General features: G+C 36.9%; 1 protein-coding gene across 4 annotated transcripts in view; it reads left to right on the top strand.

The window, feature by feature from the left end:
- gramd2b (GRAM domain containing 2B) overlaps nucleotides 1-18,516 on the top strand; it is a 46,478-nt gene that overhangs the window by 25,017 nt on the left and 2,945 nt on the right. For 2 of the 4 annotated variants that reach the window (XM_031901355.1, NM_001045716.1), the window contains 12 exon segments: nucleotides 7,232-7,351; nucleotides 8,836-8,917; nucleotides 9,347-9,416; nucleotides 10,909-11,012; nucleotides 11,686-11,781; nucleotides 11,870-11,941; nucleotides 12,447-12,530; nucleotides 13,759-13,870; nucleotides 14,034-14,141; nucleotides 14,223-14,301; nucleotides 16,297-16,401; nucleotides 17,770-17,860. In XM_031901355.1, coding sequence (XP_031757215.1) covers nucleotides 7,232-7,351; nucleotides 8,836-8,917; nucleotides 9,347-9,416; nucleotides 10,909-11,012; nucleotides 11,686-11,781; nucleotides 11,870-11,941; nucleotides 12,447-12,530; nucleotides 13,759-13,870; nucleotides 14,034-14,141; nucleotides 14,223-14,301; nucleotides 16,297-16,401; nucleotides 17,770-17,860 — 1,123 coding nt within the window. 4 annotated transcript variants of the gene reach the window in all.

Below are 18,516 nucleotides of genomic sequence, written 5' to 3'. Positions count from 1 at the left end.
AGCCCGAATGTTGTAGTCGCAATCACATACTATGCTTTATTTTTTATCTGCAAGTACACACTATGGCGTCCCCGACTTTATCTAAAGCCGCCATGCACTGGTCCATACCCCTTACCAATTGTATAAGCACAGAGTGAAACCACTGGCCATAGGGTAGATTTCTTCTAAAAATAAGTTGTTATTGTTGTTGCTCCATGTCTGTAACCTTAGCCAGATGCATGTGATGCCTGAGTTGCACTGTGATGTTATGGCTGCTGCTTTCCAGCAGGTGTGGAGATTGCCAGTTACTAGGCCAGTTCCCATTTGTTCTAAGAACAAACTTTCTTAGTATTGGTGGGCCCAGAGCAAAGAGTTACTGCCCAGAGCCTTGCACCCTGTAAATCTGTGGCACTTTGGCACATTTTAACTATAAAGTCATATTAGTAATGCTATTTGCCAGGGAGGGATTATATTGAATATTCTGAGACTGTTTGAAGTCTGCCTGGCCTGCAGGTGCTGTGTGCTTAATGGGGGCCCATCTCCGTCTGGGCTTTCTGTTTATACTGATCTATATTCCTCCAAGGATTGACTACAATACAATGCCATTGTACAGAGTGCAGCATGGGCCCTGGGTAAATGCTCTAAGAGGTTTATTAAAGTGGCTTTGCTTTTGTTTGTATTTCCTGGCAGTATCGTAAGTGGGTGCTGGGAGTTGTACTTGTACAGATGAAGGGGGCAGGCTGAGCTATACTGCTGTAAAGTGTTCGGGTTGCAAGCTCACCCTACAATATTGATTCAAATAAATTAATCCTGTGTTGACGTGCAGTGAAATAGGCTAAACCTATGGTTCTGCAGTTATTAACAGTAACTCCCAGCAGCCTTAGGGACCCAAGTATGTTAATCTTTTAGCTGTCTACTGATATCTGTTTATCTGTCTGCTGATATCATCTAATGCTAGTTTTACTTATGCCATCTACAAGTGGGAGTTGTAAGCAGCCAGACAGTAGAATGCAGATAGGGCACACATTAATAAAGTTTACTGGATAGTAGCTTAAAACTAATGTACAATCAGGCAATAAGTATTCAGCTACATGTACTTGCCTGTTTTAATCCCTTGTTGTCTGCCCACATAAGCATCCTCCATTTTCTACTTGCAAGTTACACTATGAAGCTACAAGGCAACCTGCTGACTGTTTCAAGTGTCCATTTTATTGAGAAATATTACAATGCAAGGACTTTTTTTTATCTGTACTTTTTATCTGTATTAGTACCTGGATACATTTCCAGAAAGTAAATCTTAATTAACAAACATGGTTTGTGGTACATAAAGTAAAGCCGTATATATGTACAGTATCTATAAAGTATGATATGTTACATGCTCAAAGAATTTTCTAGAGATACATATAATAATAAAACAGTACTTGATCCCAACTAAGATATAATTAATTCTTACTGGAGGCTAGAGATGCACCGAATGCACTATTAGGATCTGGCCAAACTCTGAATCCTTTGTGAAAGATTCGGCCAAATACCAAACCAAATCCAAATTAAGAATAGGAAGGTTTAAAGAGAACCACACGCAAAGTGGAAAATTTTTCACTGTACACTTCTATATTTGTGACAAAAAGTCACATGATTTTAAGAATTCAGTTCAGTCTGAGGCATGGATTCAGCCAAATCTGACCTGTCCTGCTGAAAAAAGCAGAATTTTGGCAGACTAAAGGTCTGGAGATCCAAATTACAGATGGACCTCTTATCCGGAAGCCCTCAGGTCTTGAACATTCTGTATAACAGATCCTATACCCATATTTGGACAGTGATTGCTTTAATTATGTATATACAACGTGTAAACCGCAATACTTTATGTGAAGTGGCATTGCCCAGCTCTATCGAGGTACAGCCTCTCTGGGCAGGGTAGCCATCAGTTCAAGCACTAAGGCTCTCTCACTTTACCTATTCAATATCCATGGTTCCAAGACCTTACACAACATTGCCAGCACTCAGTAACTGAGCTGCATTCCTAGCCACTGCGCTTTGCAAATAGCTCCTTGTCACTCTCAGGTACATGTGCGGTTCCTTGTATAACCATTAAGAACACTGCATGTACAGTACAGACGGGAGTCATGTTATTGGGCGACAGCGTGTACTGGCACTATTTACAATGAATTGTGACATAACTGTGTCCGAATGAGAGAGGGCACCATTGTAATTATAAATAAGCTGTTGTAAAACTACGTCAGACAATAAGCATCACTAGTGTGATGTTTATGCAAAATTTAAAGGACCTTCCCAAACATTTTTTGTTTAATATTATTCTTTCCTGTGTAATCTTTTAACATATTCTTACAAAAAACACAAACATGCAAAAGTTTTGTTAAATATTTTTAGAATAACAGGGCTGTGACATTAGACCAATGTAGTAATTGGCGCTCTGCCTGATGGGCAATCATATGTGTGAATAACATGGCTCATTTACTAATTCAGTGTACTGGGCAACTTGGTGTTCACAAACCTACAGCTAGCAGTAAGCAACTGGCTACAGATTTTTGCTCTGTTTTTTTTTTTTTTTTTTTTTTTATTGGCAATAAAGATAATAAGACCTGTATGGGATCAGAATAATTTGAGTTTGTAAAGTTCAGTAAATGCATTTATCTAAAATGAATATCCATTTTTGAATGATTTTTTTAAAAGTAATGCCAGAATTGTGCAGATAGTCTAGATAGTACAACCTTTCACTGGTCTACTGGATATCCACCACCCTTCCCTTAAGAGATGCAGATCATATGGTGGCTAAATAGTCACTGATGTACCTGGCCTTTTATGCAGATAGTTTAATCCTAATATTTAGTTCATTATTACTCTCATAATGCCCTTGTCTGTCATTCTTCTTGTTTGACAAAATGATCTGATGTCATTGTAAAAAACCACACATAAAGACTTCATGCACAGTCTGTTGAAAGGGATTTAGCAGTCAGTTTGCATAAGTCTTTCATTAGCTTGTTCTATTTATAAGGGTTTTATTGAAATTGAAAGCGTGCATGTTAATGACATTTAGGTGCCTCTGATGTAAGTCACAACAAGTGTGTAAGGCGTTTGTGTGAATATCCTTCAAAATATCTCTTTATAGACAGTGCTTAGTGATGTTTGATAAGCAATACTTAATGATGTACTTTGTGTCACGTAGCACCTGTTGTAAAATATTAGGATATTAGAAGACACCTTATTATAATAGAATGGCACTTAGTTTTCATGCAATGCAACTTCCTGGTGATTTCTAATATCTGTATTTAAATACACTGTTTCCTATATAATGGCATTCAAATATTCATATCACTCTCATAATTCATAAATGTACACTAAAGGACCTAGTGATTTAAAGGAAGAATATACCCCCAAACAATGTAGGTCTGTACAAAAATAAATTTGCATAAAGCAACTTATATGTAAAACCCCGCTTCATCTAAATAAACCATTTTAATAAAAATATTATTTTTTTTAGTAGTATGTGCTATTAGGTAATCCTAAAAAGAAATTTTAAGAATTAAGGTCCTCCACCTGGGATCATATGATTCACGGTGCACACAAACAAACCAAGGGCACACATACATGTTAGGTCATATCAGCCAATTAATTGAGTAAGTTCTGTCTTTTGCTTCCACACTTCTCTGTTACAGTTAGAGCTGCATTATTACTGGCCATGTGATCTCTAAGAAAAGCACGCAGCCCATCACAAAAGAGATACAAGGGCAAATTTACTCATATATTTATAGTTATAAATAGTTTATATACAGTATATAAGTCACAGCATCAGCTACAGATCCATCAGAAACACAAGAGGCGTGCTTTTTGTCAGTCCTGTGGGCAGTAGAGGAAATCCATGCAGGGTTAATGAAACACTAACAAAGTCTGTTTGCAAATCTGTCTTTAGGCTTTTGAAAAATAAGGCTGATGCCTTTTAGTTAGTCTTGATTGTATTAATAAGCAAGTGGGCACTACCATACTGCTTTCTATCATTCTCCAGCGACATGAGCAAATTGTGCAATACAAGGGGCCAGGTTTATTAATTTTTACACTATTGCAGGGGGGAAAATTTGATCTTTTTATTGAGATATTCATATTTAAAATCTCACATGGCTTTAAGGACGCAGGTCATTGGTTTATATAAATATTCATGCAGGCTGACTTTATAGTCGAAATAGCAACTGCCAGTCCTTGTATGTTGTATACATACCCAAAAATGGTCATAGGAGCTCCCATTGGTGGCATTGCGGCAGGCAGATATGTAAAAGGTAAAGAGGGAAATGCTTGGTAGGTTGGTTAGGCATCAAATGTGGATTTTTATGAAAATGGTGTTTGTTAAATCTTTTGTCCTATACAACCAAGGCATTATCTGTAATAAAGAAAAATATTTGTGCTGCATACCCACCCATACTTTAAATCATTATTTAAATACTGTGTTCCCGTTTTGCCTTTGGTCTGTTTACTTATTTACTAATTTGGATAAGGTTTTGACTTTAAAATCAAATGTCTGCCTTTACTGTAATCAATGTCTTAGACTTCTACTGAGCCCTATTCAGAAAAACAATGTGCAAAGTGTTTTACACCTAAATGTTGTCATGGTAGGCGTCCTCCAGCCAAAACTGTTTTTTTTTTTTTTTTTTTTTTTTTGCTTAATGAAAGAAAATTTATTTTAAGCAACTTTCCAATATACAATATTTAAAAATGTACAATGGTACCCCTCTATGCGGGAACTTAAGAGTTTGCAAAACCTTATTCAGCTTGATTCTTTTTACACTACCTGCCCACCTTAAAAAGTTCAATGATTTTGAAGTTATTTGTAAATGTAATTGCAATTGAAAGCAGAGTAATAGGGGTCAGGTCTCCCGTTAGTCTATTAGTTGGCTCTTAGCAGCTGGCTTGCAACATTGTTTCAGGAGTCAGAGTGCAGAAAATGTGAACAGCCAGACAGATAATTTATTATATAGCATAAATTATACATTAACAAATAACTTTAAAACCATTGAAAATGTATAGTTGATGTATATTGGAAAGTTGCTAAGAATTACCTGTGCAAAAAAGTTAAACATTTTTTTTTCTTTAAACCTAAGGCCAAACCCTCATATCAAACTAAAATAAGCAGCAGCCTTTAACACAAAAAGCCATATAATGTGTAATTCTGTGCATTGTTTTTTACACAGCTTTTTGAATAAGCTCTATATGTAAAGATCAAGCAGTGACAATAATAGCTGGAGATGACGCTACGTGCAGTACTTTGGACCTAAATTTCAGAAAGCAGCAGAACAAACTGTAATTCCTAATTATAATATATATATTTAATAAAGAGTAGCGCACACACAGTGGCTTGATACAAAAGAAAGTGTTTTTTATTGAAAAAGTCCAACGTTTCGAGTATGACCAGTAGTGCTCTTCCTCAGGGTTCTGCAGTATATGTTAGTCCTTTATAAATGTGGTGGTGGTAATAGTAATAAACTGTTCATTAGACATTTTTTAACTACCGTTTTGGAGAAAATGTATCCATTTTCTATACATTGCATTCCTTTCTGCACACAATGTACTGTAATAGTGGCACTGCAGACACCCTACTCTGATGTCCTTATACATCGTAATTCTGATTGAACCCGGGGGGGGGGGGGGCGGGATGATCACATACAATCTAATTTTCACTTGTATGCAATGCGGCGGGCTGTGCTACTAACTGCATTTTTGTGGAGTGAGTAAAAAAAACACGTGAGGCAGTAGACAAGGTGCTGGGAAAATAGTGAGTCATGCCCCTTTTTTGAGAGACTTCCTCTTGTGTCACTTGTGTGTGGATAAAGCAGACAGATATTGTTCGTTTGACAGCAGCTAGCACATAGAGAGGCTCAGGGAAGGTAAGACTTGCTTTGCCTCTTCTCATCGCACTTGCGATCTACTGTGTGCGTTCTGCCTACACAACTTATATGCAAAACTAGATATTTTTTTTAAGGGCAAGTCATTTTAAGGATATATACATAAATATTCCCTAAAACAAAGATTATTTTTGAGACTTTAGGTGCAGTTAAGGTTGCAAGCTATTGGATTTGTATTAGAGATTTTTGCTGTGTATAGATAGAATAGGCCTCGCTACCTGGGTATAATAGTAGTTGCAGCTTGAACTATGGAATAAAACCAAATTCAGACTAATCTGTTTTCACTACGTATTGAATATGTTTTGTTTATAGGAAAGAGTGTTTTTTTTTTTTTCTTTTATCATATAAGGTATTTAAAGTTATACAGCAATCAGCGATTTCTTTGTACTGATATACAAATCTTTTATTTCATTATTATTATTTTTTTTTTTTTTTTTTAAACAGTAAAATCCTTACAAGAACCTGAAATGCATATATCTTTATATCCAGTAGTGTACATATATTTTTTAAGACAATGCAATAGCTATATATTGGGGGGGGGGGGGGGGGGGGGTTAGTGCAGTAATTTACAGGATGAGGGCTAGCTGTAATCTAAGCTACCAGGTTTGTATTGAAGTCCCACTCGGTAAAGGCGCCTTCTAAATGAATTTGGATGTAAAGCATGTCTGTGTGCACGAATGCATATTCCTTTAGCTGGTTAGCTTGTATAAAGCCAACAGTAGATAAGTCTTGTGACTAGAAAGCATTGGTTTCCTTTTTGCTGTTTCCGATAAATGCACTCTGAATTTTATAGCCTGTATATACACAATATGTTGTTTGACTTGTTAGACTTGTGGCACCAGTTACATCACAGTTTTCATCTTCAATATAGATATTTCCCTTCATAGCAAATGTGTTATTTCTAGGTTTGTGTATGGTATGCAGTTATACTATGGAACAGGACCTGTTATTTCATCTCCATAACGTTAATTTTGCACATTTGTTTTGTTCACACCCTGTAAGCCATATATTAATCAGTGTGCAAGCAACATTAGTTTCACATACAGAATAGTAAAGCAAATTGTTTTCTGTACAGTAGGTGGGATTTAACTTTTGTATTTTAGTAAGCTTTATGATCACGTTCCAGATAGCAATTAGAAATGGTTGTCAGTTTAAGGTAAAGAGACCATTTTAAAGGGGAGGTTTCTGCTGATGGCTTTAAACAAATCCAATGTAAATGATCATAAATCAATATGTTTGAGCATGTCAACCTCAGTTTTTAGATAGAAACCCAATTTAGGACTTGCAAGCAACAGAGTAGTAGTATAACCCTCATAAATTCACTTTTGTTTTTTTCTTAACAGCTCTGAGACTGAGAATGGGACAGATGAAAGGAAAATTGCTAAATCGCAGTGTACCACTCCACAGATTCGGATAAATGATGCAGACTTGCTAGATAGCAAAGGAAAGATACCTTTTTCAGGGTACTTGTATATTTCATTACCGTGTTTCCCCGAAAATAAGACACTGTCTTATATTTTTTTAAGCTCCAAAATATGCACTAGGTCTTATTTTCAGGGGATGTCTTATTTTTCCATGAAGAAGAATACAGTACACCTTTATTCCATCGTTTGAGTGGGTGTCTTATTTTCGGGGGGTGCCTTATTTTCCGAGGGGTGTGAAAAATCGGGGGGGTGCCTTACTTTTGGAGGATGTCCTATTTTCGGGGAAACAGGGTATCTTTTACTGTATTTGTGTGCCAGTATTTGAGGAAACTACAAACTGGACATATTTAATTGTAATACAAAGAAACCTATTGCCTTATAGACATTGTGCTGGGTTTACAGTCACTCTTAAGTAACCTCTTTATAATGTGTATAAAATGTCTTTATGTAGTCTCCAGTAAGACCTGTATGCTAGAAGCTAATTTGCATGCTAGGTGTGAATAGAACAGCTCAAGGGCCAGTAGCGCCAAAAACTGAAAATGTTATACGGGTATAAGGTCCGTTATCCAAAAACTTGTTATCCAGAAAGCCCCGAATTACAGGAAGGCCATGTCACGTAGACTCCATTTTAGGTAAATAATTCACAATAATTTTTCTTTTTCTCTGGAGTAATAAAACAGTACCTTGCAGTTGATCCCAACTAATCTGCATAAAGCCATATTGGGCGCAAAACAATCCTGTTGGGTTTATTTCATGTTTAAATTACTTTTAGCAGACTTTATATGGTGATCCATATTAGGGAATTATCCCTTATCTGGAAAACCCCAGGTTCCAAGCATTCTGGTTCTGGCAGGCTGTTAACTGCAAATAAAATATTGATTGGTAGCAACAGTCAGATTTGGTTATGTATCCTATTTGTGTGTAAAAAGTCTTGAATGAAACTTTCAGCATTTGACTAATTATTTTGTAACAAGCTAATCTATACTCTGCAAATATGGGCCCTGCAGCCCTATTGAAATGGCAGCTCCATGAAGCTTGATTATTTATATAAACTTTATTAGCGCTTCTGAAGCAAACATTTACATGTTTACCAGTAAGGGCTAACAGTACATTAGATTTTAAAACACAAGTACCATCTCTCTAGTGCTGGGGAATGTTTCCATTTTGCTTTTTGATCTATGTGGTGCTGCATGTTTCTGGCAACACGCAGCAGGGCAAGATTAACACAGATAAGGCAAGCTCTTATTTAAGTGACTTTGCAGGAAAGGGTTGATCTAATGCCATTGCTTTATCTGATAAAGACACCTATGGGGAAACTAGAGCAGGGAATCTTTAAATACTGCATGCTATTTGCTGTGGTGTGACCAGCAGCCTCTGTAGGGCAGAGGTACGGCATCCCTGCAACAGAAGCACGTAGTGTTGTGTAATATTGCCATGCCCACTGGTTGTTTGTCAGTCAACTCAGTGCTGCAGGGATTTTTTTTTTGTCATATGGCTGACAAGTATTTCTTTTCTTTTTAAAGGACCAGAATCTATGAATCTGACCAAGCCATTGACATGCAGCAGGAACTAAAGCGTGAAAGAAAGAAAACGACTTCTGGGCAGGTAAGGCAAATCGGTCCCTTTCCTGTGAGTATACTAGAAAGTAATCTTAATTTAAAAATATTTAACAAGTAATGGAATGGGGCAGTTTAAATGTGTTTTCAAAATTCCCCGATCGCTAACTTTCCGCAAGCAGTCTAGTCACGTCTTTCTTCATTCGTGCACAACATTGCATTTATATTGCCTTTAATATAATTCATACTAGCTATATATATATATATATATATAATTACATACATATAATAGCAATTGCTAGTAAAAAAACAAGCAAGAAGCTTACCTTTGCCTCCAAGCTTTCGTGACAAGTCAGAGATTACATACCATGCATGGTAGCAATAATTGAATAGATGCTGTTCTTTCCCCGCCTAGGCCTTTGTTTAATGACTTGCATGCCTGATTTGTCCACTCATTACACCTTTGTTTGTTTTTTAGTTTTCAAAGTCAAATGCGCAGTTCCACAAGCTGTTTAAGGATGTCCCCAAGGAGGAGCCTCTTATTGAAAGTAAGTTGGATAAACAGATATTGAAAACTGTTGTGCATTTTTTATATATATATATCAGTCCTGATATGTGAGAGGGTATTTATATGTGAGATGATACACCGTTGTTTTATCCTTGATAAAGGTCCTAATGAGGACCGAAACGTTGGTTTTTAAACAATGAGTTTTAAATAAAAAATTTTTTTTGAATTTTAAGGGTGTGCCGGCCATGGATTATTTCATGCTAGCTATATATATATATATATATAGTTCCAGGACAGGTAGCACTCCACAAACAATAGAAAATGCCCGGGTGCTAATGCCAGTAAAAAATGAATCTAGGTGCATGGAAAAGCCAGCACTCACGGGACTTTTAACAACAGTAAAAAATAAAAGAATATACCAAAGCAAAGCGTCACAGCATGGTTTCTTTATTGATCCGACGTTTCAGTTCCAGCAGGAACTTTCATCAGGGAGAACCTGATGAAAGTTCCTGCTGGAACTGAAACGTCGGATCAATAAAGAAACCATGCTGTGACGCTTTGCTTTGGTATATTCTTTTATTTTTTACTGTTGTTAAAAGTCCCGTGAGTGCTGGCTTTTCCATGCACCTATATATATATATATATATATATATATATATATATATATAATCACAGGGCTTATCCTCCCCCACTATTATGCTATTTGCTTTTATAAGAGAATGACCACAGCATTGGTTCGACAGGCTTAATCCTCCCCTACTTGCAGCTTTTAAAGGAGAGAGACAGATATAATGTGGCCTTGTCTGCCAGGCAGTCTTCTGTGCTGGGTGAAACAGAGTAGCTATTACTAGAGAATAAGCAGTAGTATTAAATGCAATGCCAGCAATATACAGACCTAAAGCCCTGCTGTGTGATATACACCTTTGCACTATGTGCAAAATAAACCCTACACTACTATATATTTGAAAGGAAAACTGCAAAACAAGGAAATATCACATGCTAGGTACTAAGGGTTGTGCTTACCACAGGTATCCTATAACCATTCATTGCATAATATTGCTTTTGGTAAAGGTCTCTAAAGCTTTCTGTATTACTTTGTAAATACCATACAGCAAATATGCATAGTTTACGACTGTCAGTTATTAAATGCCCTTTATTATGTGGTTTATTATGTGAGTTCATCAAATATTCAGTTGTGGTTTTGCTCAGTGATTCCAGCTATGATTCATAATTTAGTGCTTGGCTGTCCCCTATTGTCCCCTACTGCTCAACTAATCCCTCCATGAACGATTCTTTGGTTGACAACATTAAAACAGTTGAAAAGAATTGATAGGAAATACTGAGAACAAGAAATATTTGGGGAAAGATAAATGATTTTCTGACCAAGGGATTTGGTGTCACCTGGTATTCTATAAAGTTTTCAGATGTCCATAGCCAAGTTGGAAAGATAAGTTGCAACCAAAAAACTTTGGCTTCCATCAAATTGTTCCATGTACATTATGCTTAAATCTCTTTCATGTTCCCATTCCCAGGTTTTACCTGTGCTTTACAAAAGGACCTCTTATACCAAGGGAAATTATACATTTCAGCAAACTGGGTTTGTTTCCATTCAAAGGTTTTCGGAAAGGACACAAAGGTTAGTAAAATGTTTGGAATCATTTAACTTTATTCTATATCTAATTTTTATTGTCAGAATGTAGTGGTTTTTTTTTGTTTTTGTTTTTTTAACTCTCAAAGTGATGGTTGGGGTTTAGGGCTTGCTGTCAATCTCCAGTTTTATCGGCTCCACTCCACTTTCAGTACATTACATTACATTAACATACATGTATTATTCCATTTTAATTGTGAAGGCAGCCCTTTTTTCTTAAAATGGCAATGTTTAATTTAGGATTACCCAATAGAACATACATCAAATTTTTATGAAAGTGGTTTATTTAGATGAAGCAGGGTTTTACATATGAGCTTGTTTATGCAATATATTTTTACAGAGACCTACATTGTTTGGGGGGTATAGTTTTCCTTAGGGGTGTTCTAGGACACCTCCGGCATGAGGAAGATATCTGATTGTGTTATTTCATTGCTTAATAGCACTGAATGTCAGGAGCTTTCACAACACATTCTTGCAATTATTTCTGATGTTCTTTATGCTACTAATGACAGAGACAGATTGATTTTTGTTAGAAATTTTGGTAGAAATTTTGTTTAGTCAAAGTGATATACACTGAAGAATGTCTAAGAATTTCCCTGTATTTTGAGAATATATCTGTATATAGAATCTATGCATCTGATGCCAATATCCTTCTTTCCAGATTGCCATTCCTGTGCTCACCATAACTCTCATCAAGAAAACCAAAACTGCACTTCTTGTTCCAAATGCATTAGTGGTCTCTACAATCACAGAAAGAGTAGGTTGGCTTTATTTTAATGTTGCCACTAATGACTCCGTGATTGCCATTTTCATTTCTTTAACTGAGATCAATTCTCTTTCTGCAGTTTATATTCGTGTCTTTGTTATCACGAGATACAACATACAAGTTATTGAAATCCATCTGCGGTCATTTGGAGGTCAGTATAAATAGATTTGTTTTAAAAATAAATATATATTTTTTGCACCTTTGTTTTCTATCTCTCTCCTTGCTGCAGTTTTAAATAGAAATCAAAATGTTGGGGTGGGTTAGTAACCAAACATTTTTTTTATTGCTTATATTTCTGTTCAGGTTGTGTACCCTTCTGACATCCAAACCAGGGTTTGGTTGCAAGGGCCTTAGTATATGGTTTTAAATTCTGAATTGAAGTATTGCACATTTAGGCTGTATGGTTTAGAAAGACTTATTTTAAAATGCATAATTTAACTGAATAATGTAGAAAGTATAAAATTGTGTGTATACATTTCATAACTTAAGTATTAATAATCTGTGCTTGAGTACAGTATATTCTGATATTTTAGTTCTGCCATTTAAGCCATATTCACAACGTATGGAACATAAAAGCCCCACATCATAGTGTAAGGATATCTGTATCTGTTACTGTATAGTTTGCTTAGTGTAATTTACTTTATCTCTTTTTTAAGCTGGGTGGAAGCACAGGAAATAGTCCAAATCCTTCTCCAATTGATCAAAGTTTCAGAACAGACCGTCCCAATTCATTTCCCCTTGTAAGTAAAAGGTGTTTTTTTTTGGTCATGGTGATCTGTTAATTTTGACAATCCTTATCTATCCACATACAAAACTGTATATTATGAGATTGTTTACTGGCATTATGATCAGTAGCTAAATATTAAAGTCTGAGATCTACAACATACTACAGGGATGGGATCCCTGAGTCAGAGAAACAATTATTCAGAAAGCTCCGAATTACAGGAAGGTCATCTCCCCACATATTCTAATACTTTAAAATGATTTAAATTTTCTCTGTAGTAATACTTGTACTTGATGGTAACTTAAGCTGGCCATACACGTGGCGATCTGACGATGTTTCGTGCGACCATCTGTCAGGGCTGAAACAGCAGATAAGGAGGTAGAAACAATAGGATTTCTACCTCCTTCTGCCGATTCAGCCCTGACGGCAGATTTTGGTCAGGTGCCTTCTACGGCGCCCGATCAAAATTTTCTAACCTGGCCGATCGGCGAGTCGTCCGATATCAGCAGCTTCCTGCGATATCGGTTGACTCGCCGACATGCCATACATGCACCGAATATCGTACGAAACGAGGTTTCGTACGATAGTATTGGTGCGTGTATGGCCAGCTTAAGCTGCATGAATCCACAGTGGTGGCAAAACGGTCCCATTGGTATGGTGATCCACATTTTGGAAAGATCCCTAATCTGGCAACCCAAGCATTCTAAACAGGTCCTATACCTATATTTTGCCTTTGGTGACTAATATAAAGCAGCTTAGATGTAGGCAACACTATGATGTGTAAACACATGTTCAGATTTAGATTCGTATTGCAGTTTTTTATTTGCATTTGTGCAGAATCCAAGGCTTTGTAGTTGGCAGGGGTCAAAACTGACTACAAATTAAATAAGATAGATAATCTAATTATTTTCATTCACTGATAATCATAATGTACCAGCAGCAATCATTGCTGTATTCAGTGGGACATTTGATAAGTCTGCTTACCTAATTTTATTATTCGCTAGCAAAATCCACTGTTTGAAAACAATTGGCCTGTACCGTAGCAGTACTAGTTTTAGATGCCGATAGTGCAGTTGCTTTGGAATTGATTGAACGCTGTATATAGTGAATTTTTTAATCCTTACTGGTGCCTCTGATTTACTGTTTATGGTTTAATTCATGTATAATTTAAGGGCCTATCCTAGAAAAATTGATCTTATCAGCACTGGATGACATTTAATTTATATCTGTATTTCAATTTTTAGGATTTTAATGTAGACTTTTCAGAACTAGATGGCTTGGTGCGACAAAGGAGAAATGATATTGAAGACTGCAGCAGTACAGGTTCCCAGAGTGCAGAGTCGGAAAATTCACAAGGTTGGTCTTTGACTATTTTGGGGTTTTATATAACTTTTTCCCCTGTAGAAGCTGTTAGATAATCCATTTTTATAATGTGTTTAAAATAACGCATAGAATGCTCTGAACCTTTGCAAATAAGTTTTTTTTTTTTTTTTGTTTTGTTTTGTTTTTTTTTCCCTAGAATTCCATCAGCCTCAGAATGTAGCAAAATCCCAGCAAGCGCTAAACCAGAGTGATATGTTCACAATCCGAACACAAGAGAGAACTGGTGTAACTGAACATAGGAAAGGTATGTATAATTATGGGTTTTCAGAAATACACAAAGCCATTTCTATATCTATGGAAATTAACTCGTACTGTGTTTGAACAGGTCCTTGGCAGTTCTTGGCATGTGTGAATATTTGGAAGATGTTGTCAATGAATGCCCTGCTACTTATCTATGCAGTTATGTAAGTGTTTGTCAACATCATTTGATTTTGCTAACATACTTCTTACCTTATACTTATTATGCCAACTTATGGTTTCTTGTTAAAGAACATTACATTTTCTGGTTTATGGTCTGGTTTATGTCCAACTTGTGAATCATTGGTCATCGTCAAGTATGCACTGCATACTCAACCATAAACTAAATATTTTTGATGTTCCTCTCTACTTTTATTTTGAATGCTTGGATTGGTTTTAAGTAGGTGAGTGTTGGTATATGTATGTTTTAAATGTTCACTATTGCAAAATGCACATTTTTTTTTAATAGTATGCCATAAAAACATTTTTTTTTTTTAATGAACATTTTAAAATGTTTTCAGTTAGAGCACAGTACCACCAACTGTGTAATCCATTATATTATGGATATTTACTCTTCTGTACTGTGCACACTCCTGAAATGATTCTTCTTTACATGTCTAATGATCAGAGAACATGCAAAGCATAATGGCAATAGGAGTTGTGACTGTAGGGAACAGACTACTGCTACATTGTTTTACTGGTACAGGTAATAGCAATGAGGAGACTTCTTAAAGTAGCAATTACTTTTACAAGTAACTTTGCATATAGTGCAAATGGCAAATATGTCATAGGTTACCACACATGGGCAGATTATGTGCCTTTTACACACAGGAGTACCTGTTAGTTAGATACATTGGTCAAAACTTCTGGTCAGGAAGGATGCCCAGTAGGGGCTGAAGACGCTTACAAATAAGCTCATTTATCTTCTGACCACAAGCAGGGGAATGCTATAAAGAGTTTACATAAAGCTTACAGCTCCCAGTTTCCATTGTCTATAATGTCCTAAAGAAATGGCAGTTATTGGGGAACTGTTGAAGTCAAGGCAAGATCTGTAAGAGTAACTTGTATGCTGACCAGAAAGGCAAATGCTAACCCTCATATGACTGTAAAGGACCTGCAGGAGGGTTTGGCAGACACTGGAATGGTGTTGCACCGTTGCACAGTGCAGTGTTTGCACAAACACAGGGCTGGAACTAGGGGTAGGCAGAAGAGGCATGTGCCTAGGGCACAATGTTTAGGGGCCTGGCACTCCACAAACAATTGTGTGCCTTGTCTGTTTCCTCCTCCCAAACCTCAACATCCGAGGTATGCAAAACAGCATGTAGACAGACAGGAGACCTTTTGAAAAAAAGTGATGTGGACTCATAGTCATAATTTAACTCTTTGGCCACAACCACAAGAAAAAACAGAACAGCATTTTATGACAGAAATACCTTGTCAACTGTTAAAAGTGGGGGTGAAGCTGTTCTGCTTTAGGGTTGTGGGCACAAGAAACACCATACATGTAGAAGGAAGAATGGATTGCACTAAACATCAACACCAATGTGAAACTGAAAAGGGGATCTGGCTCCTACAAGCAGAAGATAATCCTAAACATACCTCAAAAAGTTTTGGAATAGCCCTCGCCTAACCTTAACATCATTGAAAATCTGTGGGTAAATCCTAAACATTCAAGATGGGCCTTGAATATCTTTGGGGGTTATGAAATAAAAGGACAAAGTTTGCCCAGTAGCAACCAATCAGCAGGTAGAATTTACTGGTCACCTGTTTAAAAGCACACATCTTATTGGTTGCTAGCGGTTACTGCTAATGCACAAACTTAGTGCCTTTTATTACATATGGGGTTTAGAGTTAAAAGTTCTCTGCAAGGGAGAGTGGTCAAAAATTCCTTCAACAAGAAATAAGACTCTTAGGTGGATGCAAAAGGCAATTACAAGCTGTTATCTGTGCTTTGTTCCTATGTTTCAAATATTTTAAATGTTTAATTTGGCAAGGGGTGCCTTTCAACTGCACTTTACAGGCACAAGTGCCAGGTATGGTTACAATGGTGTTACAGATTCACCTGCACTCCTTGGATATTTATATGAGAATGTATGACTTTATAATTACATATTTAATTTGAAAATGAAATTATTAAATGTGATTTTGTTTGTTTTCTTTAGTGTGTGCCTTCTGCTTTTTTCAACTTTATATATGCATTCAAGAATTGAGCATTTGGAAGAGAGGCTGTCATTATCGGGATCCATTAAAGGTTCTCCATTAAATCTGTAAGCATCTGTGTTTGCATGTGCCATTATATCAGTAGAACTAAATCAATAGCATGAAAGCTATGAACTTTATAAACCAGCCAGATCTTTGATCTGTCTACTACAAATTTGAAAATGACTGCAAAGACCTGATTGGGTGCCCAGGATAACCACACTGCAGGGTAGCCCCTTTGCTAGCAAATTAGCCTGTTTTTTCTGTATGCAGTGTGTTGCTTTTTGTTTGGTTTGCCTTTACATAAGGATTATTTTAAAAATCAAGATTAGTATGTACCACTTGTAGCTAATTGTTTTATGGGACAAGTAGCCTATTATACCCACACAGTTGATACTGAAATAAGGAACTAATATCCTTGTGTGACATAAGCCTAACCATTAGTATTTTTTTTACTTTATTTGTATTACGGATATGGTGCCATCATCTCTGCAGAATAAGGGGATTCAAACATAACCGTTGACACCTACGATCAATCTTACAAGAGCCGATACTCACAGTATAGTTTGCGTAGTGTTAAAGACGGTGGCATGGTTCTACTCCAAAGGGCTTAAAACAAAAGGTTCTGTCAGCCTACATATTGGTAGTAACTAATGAAGAAAATCAGTAATTAGGGCGTGTTGGTGAAGAACAAAGTTGTTCTGAGAGGTGGAGGGCTTAAGTTGTAACCTTGGTTGAGCAGGTAGGTTAAGTAGACAGGTAGGTAAGTCAGTGCTTGAAGTGGTAGTGTAAGAGGTAACAACTGAGGAGATGAAAAGTGCATAGAGGGGCAGCACAGAAGATTAGGAGGAGAAGTGTGTTGCACTGGCAGCAATGTTCATGATCATCCATCAAGCTTAAAAAAATGCATTCAGATGTCCGAGCAGTGGGCTGGGCCACATACCATGACATACAGTAGTTACTGCAGCCTCAATTTCTAAAATGAATTTAAACTATTTCTGACTATTGGTGTTTACTCTTCTACAGTATTTCCGGTGGTTCTGCCCTAAGACAGCCACCCCCCCCCCCCCCCCCGGCTGAGTTGAGGGGGCTTCAATAGCTTTTTGTGCTAGAATCGGCTTCAAGTTACCAGAAGCAATATTTTGCTGCCCCGGTAACTCGCTTGGTGCTGCAGCCTGAGGCGAGTTTGTCAACTTTCCCATGGCAGCAGTGCTTCTGTCCATGGGAAACCAAAGCCAGTAACAGATGTTCATTTTCCTGTTTAAGCTTCTGTGAACACCTGCTTAGTTATGCACTGCATGCGTGTGTGTTTAGATTTGATTATACATACAGGCATGCCATTTTCCTGTGTAACCACACAGTCCCTGCATTTTACAGCAGTGCCAGCTTTATATTGATGAGTGATGTAAAGTTTTGTTCTTTTTGTTCATTTACAGATGGTCTCTAGAAAAAGCTATGGAAGGCTGGCCTATCAATATTAACGCCATATGTGGTGAATTAACAGACAATCTCGAAAAACTAGACAAGGTAGTATATCCATATCCAGAACCACTACTCTGCACACACTATCCAACTCTGTGGTTGCTCAGAACCATACATTTAAAATCTGTAACTGTTTGGGTTGCCATTTTTTTTTTTTTTTGCTAGATATCTGACATGTTTGAAAATCCCATGGTGTGAGGACGAGTTGGCATGTTGGCATGGTCTTTTCAAAAAGGCTGCGTAGGCTCTTGTTACGATCCATTAGCTGGTCCGACAGCCAAATGATCAGTTTACCTGATTTTGCCCAGCATGTAGATGGCCAAATTGGGCAAAGATTCACTTGTTTGGTGAACTTGCCAAACAAAGATTTTTGTGTATGGCCAGCTTTAGAGTAAAGGCACACTGGGCACTTTGAGCGTTTTCTGTTTGTTTGAAAAATCTGCCCTTAATGTGGCTGCTTTAACAAAATGTGAGATTAGAGCTTAATATATAAAAACTCACCGATGTTCTGTTCATTCCTATGGGATTTTTTTGAAGTATAATTTATTAAATGGTAACTTTTTTTTTTTATATAAAGTTCTAATCTCACATTTTAGTGGGTGCCCCCACACATTCTGATGTTCATACAGTTAAGCGTGAATATATTTATATTTTTATTATAGTAAATTCAATATATCCACCAACAACCTTGGGTGAAGGTT

The sequence above is a fragment of the Xenopus tropicalis genome, chromosome 1, assembly GCF_000004195.4.
Source record: "Xenopus tropicalis strain Nigerian chromosome 1, UCB_Xtro_10.0, whole genome shotgun sequence".
Taxonomy (NCBI): domain Eukaryota; kingdom Metazoa; phylum Chordata; class Amphibia; order Anura; family Pipidae; genus Xenopus; species Xenopus tropicalis.
The sequence above is the reverse complement of the archived record's forward strand: the minus strand, read 5'-3'. Positions and strand labels throughout refer to the sequence as shown.